This window comes from Fukomys damarensis, unplaced genomic scaffold, assembly GCF_012274545.1.
Source record: "Fukomys damarensis isolate Sample0158 unplaced genomic scaffold, DMR_v1.0_HiC HiC_scaffold_27, whole genome shotgun sequence".
In the NCBI taxonomy this organism is placed as follows: domain Eukaryota; kingdom Metazoa; phylum Chordata; class Mammalia; order Rodentia; family Bathyergidae; genus Fukomys; species Fukomys damarensis.
The window spans coordinates 38,658,088-38,667,547 of record NW_022900939.1 but is presented as its reverse complement, the minus strand read 5'-3'; the positions used below and the strand labels follow the sequence as shown (position 1 = coordinate 38,667,547).

The following is a 9,460-nucleotide window of genomic DNA, read 5'->3' as shown; positions in this document are numbered from 1 at the left end:
AATAAAAAAAAAAAAAAAAAAAAAAAAAAAAGTATCACAGCCAATAAGTGGTGAAGGTAAAGATTTATGCCCAGGCCCACTGTACAAGGCTGCCTCCCAGAGTTACTATAAACTGATGTTAAATTCTGGTGTCAAGAGTGTCTAAATTATTTTTCAGATAGTAATGCAACTGCCTCACCAAAAAACTTGTTAGTTTATTGAGAATTTGAAAATCTTGAAGATTTACTTTTCCAAATTAATTTGTATTAATTAACAAGTGAAATGGAACTGTTCACAAACAGTTGACTTAAATAGTTAAACAGAATACAAAGTAAATTTGGTTATAAGAGAAATTTTATTTAGCTGTTCAAACTGGATCCTTGGGCCTTGTTAGAACAGCTCTCAAATTTACCATGTATGCCGTTCTGGAGATATGGAAAGTTCTCAAGACCTTTTCTAACAACTAGATGGTGTTTTTAAAAACTGTCTACCTGCCTGTTGTCTCTCTAATGGTACATGACACATGGCATCAGAAACAAAGCTTATTGAACCTGCAGGTTCTGGAGAGGAGTAACAGGAACTTGCTGCTGTTGCTGCTGGAGACAGGGAAATCGGCTGTAAGGTGTTGATGAAGGACAGGCGGAGAGAAAGTCATTCTTGACAACCGGAGTTCTAAAGCTAAAGGTAGGAAAGATCATGTTTTTCCCTTCATTTAAAATACAAAAAGTTTAAAAGCAAGATTCTAATTCAGTTTTCATGTATTTAAATAGACAGGTATAAATTTAGAAGTGCTATATCAAACAGGAGCCACATTAGTTTTTATAGTGTAGTGATATTTATTTATTCTAGCTATATCACCACCCCATATTTTATTTGAGGGGATTCTTTGTGAAATTAATTTTGGTCCTCACACAAGAAATTCTTATGATTAAAATAAGATGGCATTTAAAAAATGGAGTGTTATGTAAGAATTTAAGGTACAGATCAGGTGATAATTGAGGAAAGATTCTGTGAGTGCTTTTGAACAACAATGTTCTATAGTGCTCTGCTAAAAATATCTCAAAAAGTATCTGCCAATTATATCACAAGACCTGGCCTTTAACTTGTTTGGTATGTTTAGCACATATTGGCACAAGTTTCTTATCTTGCCTGCTACCCATTACCTTGTCTGTTCTACATCTAGAACAGTACTTGGCATAAATGATGTCTGTAAATATTAACAATAATCTAATATCACAAGAAACATCTACACCATTAATTTAGTTAGCCATCATTCTTTAAAATATTCTACAATTAGTAAAATGAGGCACTATACAGCAAAACTGTATTAAATAGGTAATTTTTTGGTTATAAAAGGAGGCCAGTTCTAATTAAGATCAAAGATTACATTATAAAAACAAAAAGCCAAGGGCATTGTGAACCTAAATTATCACCTATGCCATTCAAAATATATTAAAAATAGTCACCAGCTGAAGATGACACACCACGCCCCTTTCTATTTTTGTAATACTCGTTTCCTGTTAATGAGCACTAATCATCCAATTTCTTCATTCATCCCTTATTTCTACCTTTTCAAGTCTTACTACTTTGAAAGCCTTCAGAACCATGTGAATTATACAACCAACCTCTTCCCAAAAGTTATCATATTCCAATTAACATTTCTCACGACAAAATATTTAACCATACTCTATCCACTCTAGGAATGCTGACCTTCCTTTAAAATATGTCTGAGAGGTATTCAAGATTATCAAGAAAGGTTGCTTCCTTAGAAGGTATATAGGTTGTAAATGCAAATATGACAATACCACATTCATAACAATTCTTTATAATATTAATATATAATGTTACTTTCCCCTTCATGTTTTACAGATGAAAAACATGGTATTTTTTTTGGTACCGGAAATTGAACTCAGGACCTTGCACTTGCAAGGCAGGCACAGCCCCACTGAGCTAAATCCCCAGCCCCCTGAAAAACACGATATTGAGAAAAATAATTTGCAAAGTCTAAGGATTCAACCCCAGATCCATCTGGCTTCAAAGCTCATCTTATTTCTATTTTATCATCCTGAGTCCTGAACTAGGTACCAAAATTAATTACCAGCTCATGTAATCATCCAAGGTATTGTTACTCGGTGTCTGACAAACAGATTTTGGATCAATCCATTTAGGCACTGATAAGGGTGGTGACTGCTTCGAAACTGAAAAGACAGGTTGCTCAACAATGGTATGTTTCTGCTAAAAGAAAATTTCAAATGTCATGATTTAGAATTTTTAAATTAATAACCTGTTCAACAAATATTATAATCTTTAGAAGAAAATATGAAAAATGAAACCATACTAAAACAGACAAGCATATGTATCATAGACTTTTATTTATTTTTTAGTATAGCTCCGAACTTTCAAGTATAACATATTTTGCTCAAAATAATTATGAGTGAAAGGAAGGAGCACAAAATCGTTTTAATAAGACAAGACTTAACATCCTCCCACCAGAGCCTTTTAAGAGGTATTAAACTTTTTATAATCTGTAACAGAAGTGGGTGGGGGTCTAGCTCAGTGGTAGAGCAAATGCTTAGCATGTGTGAGGACCTGAGTTCAATCTGAGCACCAAAAAAATAAACAAATAAATAAAAGTTCCTTAATCCATAAAACTACACTTCACAAATGAGACAAATACTACTGAATCAGCAAAAACCAGACCCGCAAATCCCGGTGTTGTTCTCTCTTGTGAGACACACAGAACCTGTGCAACTCATCTCAGACAAATCCCACAGGGTGATGAATGAACATCCTTGACAGTCAGGATAAAAAATGACGGACTAATGGCTGGATCTCGCCACCTATTTTTATAAACCAACTTTCATTGGAATACAGGGACGCTCGCTTATTTACATGTGGTCTCTGGCTATTCTCAGTCTCTAATGGCAGAGCTGAGAAATCACAACAGGGACCACCTAGTCTGCAAAGCCTACTCACCCTTTCTGTGAAGTTTACCAACCCCAACTCTGCAGCATCTCAACCAAACAGAACACCATATTTTGCTTGAAAATATGTAGTAACTAAGCACTCTTTCTACAGAAGTTCACTTCAATTTGGGGACAGCTTTCCTTACTAGTGTATATTTCCAGTTATTTCTAGTAAACTCATTTCTCTACTTAAATGTGCTCTTGGGAACCACAGTGGATCAATCTATTCTACTTTGTATACTGTGGTCCTCTTAAGTTTTGAAGATAACTAGTAAATCTCTTTTGCTGGATAAATTTTAGACTTTCTCATGCATATGCACATGTGTACACACAGACACACTCTAAGGTTAGTGGTAAGGATGTGATTGAGAAACTGCTGTGGTAAGATTATTGAGTAACAAAAATGGAAAAGATAGTCATCACACAGTGGGATGTTTGCATTTAACTCTCTAGACATCAAAAACGAGGATATGAGTGGGTGGTGAGAGTTAAATTAAGGAAATAGTCACTAGAGAGGAAAACGTTATGAATCTTAAACTGGCTGTAGGACCAGTGATACAAAGAGGTACAGAAGTTAGCAAACACAAGAGCAGTTCTTGGGCTGTGTGTGACCCAGAATGATGGAGAGACCCTAGGATTTTCAGATGACAGCAACGAGTAAGCAACCACTCAGATGGTTTTCCATAGCTGCCAGATAGTTTCTTCTAAAATAGCCACTGGGCCTAACAATTCAACATGCTACAAATTTAAATCAGTATAGCGCTGCTTGTCTGTCATATAAGGAGGCAGAGGTAGAACGATCACAAGTTTGAGCCCCGCCTAGGCATCTTAGGCACGGAAGGAGACCTATCTCAAAAATGAAAAAAATAATAAAGGGCTAGGAGTGTAGCTAAGGCCCTAGGTTCAATGCCCAGTAGTGCAAACAAACAAAAACAAAAAATGCTACAAATTTACATATACTGTCTAGTAAGACATTTTCCCATTTTTGTTGATGAGTATGACAGGTAAATCACTGACACAGCATTATACTAGTTCAGAGATATGCACACGGTTTTCTGTCATGGACTGAAGAGTGAACATAGGCTTTGCAGGTCTATGGTTTTCACTGCAACTGCTCAACTTTGATTTTAAGGGGCAAAAGCAGATTCAGGTAAGTAAAGAAATGAGTTTGGTTGTGTTTCAATAAAACTTCTTTGATACAGGCTAGGAACTAGATCTGGACCACAGACGAAAGCATATATTTGCCAACCCCTGCATTAATAAACTATTTCATTAAACATAAGCATTTAACAAAAGAAAATAACATGATCATCAAAGTTTAGAAATGCATTATGAATGGACTAGGGATTCAGCTCAGTGGCACTGTGCCTGCAAAGTTCAATCTCTGGTACGGGGGGGGGGGAAGAAATGCATTATGAATAATTTCAATATTGCACTTTAAGGAAAACAAAAGTTACCTCCGTATCAACCTTTGGGGTTATGTCTGGCATATGCCACTGATTTGAAAGTATAGCAGGATTCTGGTTCACACATTCTGACTTTCTCTTAGGTTGCCATTGTTTCTGGGTACTTTCTGGAACCTTTGGTTCTTGATGCTCCTTGGTTTCTGAAATTATATTTGTTGCTGTCATTAGAAATCTAGAATAAGGCTGAGGATTTAGCTCAGTAGCACCGTGCTTGCCTTGCAAGTACAAGGTCCTGAGTTTGATCCCTGGTACACCCCCCCAAAAAAGCAAGAATACTGGATAAAAACAAAGGCAGGGCACAGTCACCTGATTAAAAAACTGAGAAGGAAGAACCACTTGAACTCATGAATACAAGGCCAGCCTGGACATCCTAGCAAGATCCCTTATCAATAAAAACAAACTAAGCCTAAATAATAAAACAGTATAATAACTATTGCTATTCTTTTATTATTGGATTATGATTTTTTTTCATAAAATTAAAACAAAACAAAACAAAAAAAACCACAAATGGGGAGGTAATTCCAGTTACTCAGGAGCCTGCAGCAGGGCAATTTAGTAAATGTGTCTCAAAAAAAAAAAAAAAAAAGACTGGATAAGATAGCACTACATCTCCTAGTACTTCAAAAAACGAAAAAGAAAACCCATAAAACAAACAAAGCTTTAAGCCAGCTTTTGACAGTTTGTTTCTACTAAAGAAATTTTACAAAGCCGTGACACAGCCACCTTCCTAACTGGTTACTCAGTTTGGTTAAAGACCATTCCAGACTTAAAGACTTTTGAAAGAGATGATAATGCACCACTTTTCATAGATCTTTAGTTTCACATGAAAATTGTACCTTTTTCTAACCTGTCATTTGTTTTCTATTAACAAAAATGCCTCAGCAGTATGTTTCACACTCTATAAATGTAAAAATGTTATACCCCCATGATAACAGATGCAAAGATCCTAAACAAATTATTGCCAATTGATATATAAGAAATGTTAAATTACTAGAGCCGGGCATCGTGGTGCATACCTGTAATCCCAGCACTCAGGAGGCTGAGGCAGGAGGATTACTGCGAGTTCGAGACCAGCCTGAGCTACATAGTGAGTTGCAGGTCAGTCTCAACTACACAGTGAGACCCTGTCTCAAAAAAACCAAAAAAAAAATTAAATTACTATATCCAAAGTAGGTTTATTTTTAAATACAAAGTTTACAAAGTATTTAAAAATGAATGAAATATGCCATAAGAACAGAATAAAGAAAATATGAAGAACTCAATGAATTCAGGAAAAGCATTTGATAAAATTCCAAGACCCAGTAATAAAAAACTATTAGCAATCTAAGTACAAAACAGAACTCAATGTGATAGAGTAGCTACAAAAATCTAGTGTGCCCAAAGTAGTTCAGCTGGGAGAGCATTATTAGACTGACTATAGCAGTCATCATACCAAGGATAAAATACTGAAAATTTTCCTCTTCAAGGAATGCCATTTATCATTCCTTCTCATCATAATGATACTTGAGGTTTTAGTAACTATAATAAGACAAGAAAAAAATGAAAGTCAAAAGGATTAGAAAGATCAAAAATGATACTATTTTCAAACAACACAATTGTGTTGCTACAAAAAAATCCAAAGAATACACAGGAAAGCTGTTGGTATTATCAATGAATTTAGCAATGTCACTGTACCTAAGGTCAATAAGTAAAACTCAATTGTATTATTTATTTATTATTCATTATTTTTTTGGTAGTACCAAGGGATCGAACTCAGGCCCTTGTGCTTGCAAGGCAGGCAGCAGATCCATTGAGCCAAATCCCCTGTTCAACTGTATTTTTATATACTAGCAACAAAGATAAAAAATAATATTCATAGGCGCAGTCTCAAAAAAGATAGCTAGCCAAAGGTATGCAAAACCTCTACAAAGAAAAGGATCCTCTCAATGTCTTAAGTAAATGAAAGAATATGCCAGCTTAGGAGACTTGAGCACCAAACAATAAAGATGTCGATTTGTCCCATATTTTCTTATAGGTTCAATTAGATTTCAATTAAATTTCCATTTTTTAAACAGTAGAAACTGACAGATAGATTCTCATATTTATATGGAAACCCAAAAGGCCTAGCTAGAATAGCCAAGATATTTGTAAAAAACAAAGCCAGATGATTTACACTAAGAGGCACCAAGACTTAATTGCAGTAACAAAGACACTACTGACACAAAGACAAAATTTGCTATGGAACAAAGAATCCAAACAGACTGCTACATAGAATCACCTTATCTATAAAAATTCAGAGAGGAAAAAGATGATCTTTTCAATAAATCACTGGAGGTGGAGGATTAGAAGCAGGAAAGTACAAGTCAAATGACAGGACAAGACTCGCCTTGTCCCACAGCTCCTTCTCAGCCCTATTCTGACAGCTTGAGCCTGCACATAATCATTCTGTCAGTGATCTTGTGTAAAAAAAATCTTAAATAGTAAAGTACAAGCTTAAAAAAAAAAAGATGGACATTCAAAACTTTATTTCCAACATCTAAACTACCTGTGTTGTAGTTTTCAGCATGACTAGACAGTCTATTGTTCCGAAAATATTTTATGCTTTTGCCTAAGCTATTCCTTCCAAAATACTTCATCACTGGGATTTCCCCATTTAAATCATAAACTTCAAATTTCTTCTCCTCAACATACTACTTATTTTCCCCAAACCAAGTTAGTTTCTTACTTTTCTGATTTCATTTATGTGGCTCCATAACAATCTCTATATTCCACCCAGCATTACATTTATGTATCTCCATTTATCTCTCCTAATTGAATTACAACCTCACTGGAACACTGTCTCATTCATTTATATATCCTAGACCATTTATCATAGTGCCCACGTAGAGGAAAAGATGAGATGGATGCTATCATAGAAACAGCTTCTGTCAAGCTAACAGTGAAAAATGACTTAGTTCCATAGCATTTTTCCTTCTCTCTTTTTACGCACCTTAGGAATCAGCATTTTGCATGCACTCTGTATGTTTGAGCTAAAATACAAGACAAAGCAAGATTACCTCATATCACTATTCTTGGGTAGCTATTTTCCCAAACTACAAAGTGGTGCTCTTACCTGCAGAAGTAAGTATTGATTCTGCCGCTGTACCTTCTAATTTAGTTACAAGACTTGATTCGGCTTTATTCTTCAGAGTTACTGAATCGGTATTAAGTTCAAAACTCTTTTCATCTGATATCAGAGATTCCTTCGAATGGATATTCTGAACAGACTACATGAAAAAAATTCAAAAAAATAAAAGTTCTATTAACAGTAGTAGCACTCTTATTCAACACATTGAAGTCTTATGCATGTGCAAAGATTGCTAGTATACTTATCTATTATACTTACTGGTAGATTCAAACTCCTACAGACTGAATTATTATTTAGAAAAATAGGAAGGGTCTTGACCATAAATTTGGCCAATTTGCTTTTAATGGACATATTATTCAATTGCTAAACTACATTTCCCTTAAGAAGTTAGAAAGTTTGAATCCAATATAGAACAAGCCTCATAACAAGATAAAATTTATCTATTTTATGATTGTATTTTATCTAAAAAAATAACAGCACTCATAAAAATTAACATTTGTAACCCCAAGACAGTATTCTTTTTTTTTGTTTTGTTTTGTTTTTATAAATTGAATTTATTGGTACATTCTAGGTAGACAGTACAGTTACAATCATTACTGGGATCTTGTACCTTTACATGCCAGGTTTTGGTTCTCATTTTTTCCCTTGTCCCCACCCTCCCTTCACCAACATTTTAATTCCATTTTTACATTTTCTCATATTTTTTTTCCTTTTCCCTTATTCCCCTTTCCCTATCTCCCTATGTAGCTCAGGCTGGCCTTGAACTTACAATCCTCCTCCTGCCTCAGCCTCCCAAATGCTGGGATTACAGGTATGCTCCACCATACTGACTAGACAGAATTATTATAAATCTAGAGAGGAAACTTTTTGCTATTCTCTTCAAGAGCTGGGATTAGAAAAACTTAGTATTTTGAATCTAAATCTTGGAAGCACAACGCACTACAAGATTATAAAAATGAAAATGTGTACATCATGATGCCAGAGATTTAAGTCAACTTCATTATGGTAACAAACGTTAAAGCAATCACAGAGCACCAAGAACTAGTTACCACCTGTCTTTGAAGTTCTCTCAAAGTTTCTCTGCTTTACCAGGTCATATTTGGTTACTTAACCCCTCAACTCTGCTTTTTTCCTAAATGTCTTATCAAAATCATTATGATTAAATATATCAAGAAAAAGAACCTGGGGTAACAGCTCCCCCAGCTATTCCCACACTCAGGATAACTAATCTGCCTAGTAAATGTTACTTCTCGGTCCTCCCAAGATAGCAGGCCCTTGTTCCACACCTTCATCTCTGAGAAGCACCATCAAGCACTCCCGTTCCACTTCACCTTGGTGGTCCTGTATCTCTTGTCTCCGAACACTTGCAGATAGATATGCTTCAGACCATTTCCCCAGAAAAAGCTACATGAATCCAAATCAGGAACGCTTATTTTATATAAATATTGAAATACTGAAATACCTTTAAATTTCTCAATTCACAGGAATTATTTCCACTTGGTTTAGATGCAGGCATAATCAAATCTCGACATTCTGATCCAGAGATCTGCCTATTACTCATGAAACAAAATAATTTTACTGTTTAATTTGAAAAGTAATCTTTTAAGTGTATTATTATTATTTTTTTTTTGGTGCTGGGGATCAAACTTGGGACCTCACACTTGTGAGGCAGGCAGCAGAACCACTGAGTTAAATCTCCAGCCACTAAGTGTATCTTTTTCTCATTTTAAAGTTGGCTTTTTTAACAGATATTTTTTTTGATTGAAAGAATCTCTCAAAAAGCCATTTTTAAAACTGACACGATTCTAACACAAAAGTGACCAAGCTAGAAAATTAGGTACTGGCCAATGACAAAAAAATGAGATACCTGTCAGTGTCTTCATTACCTAATAAGTAACAGATGGAGTTACAGTAAGACTGTAGTACAGTGTAAGTATGTAAGT

The 9,460-nt window shown here is 35.2% G+C and overlaps 1 protein-coding gene across 4 annotated transcripts in view; it reads right to left on the bottom strand.

Moving 5' to 3' along the window:
- The window catches only part of Ttk (TTK protein kinase), a 42,238-nt gene that overhangs the window by 16,353 nt on the left and 16,425 nt on the right, over positions 1–9,460 (bottom strand). Inside the window, exons 9-13 of one of the 4 annotated variants that reach the window (XM_010617842.3) lie at positions 8,980–9,073; positions 7,503–7,656; positions 4,403–4,551; positions 2,078–2,214; positions 531–657 (exon numbers count right to left, since the gene is read on the bottom strand). In XM_010617842.3, coding sequence (XP_010616144.1) covers positions 531–657; positions 2,078–2,214; positions 4,403–4,551; positions 7,503–7,656; positions 8,980–9,073 — 661 coding nt within the window. The remainder of the gene's footprint in view (positions 1–530; positions 658–2,077; positions 2,215–4,402; positions 4,552–7,502; positions 7,657–8,979; positions 9,074–9,460) is intronic. The other 3 variants (XM_010617843.3, XM_010617844.3, XM_019206596.2) reach the window with 3 other exon arrangements.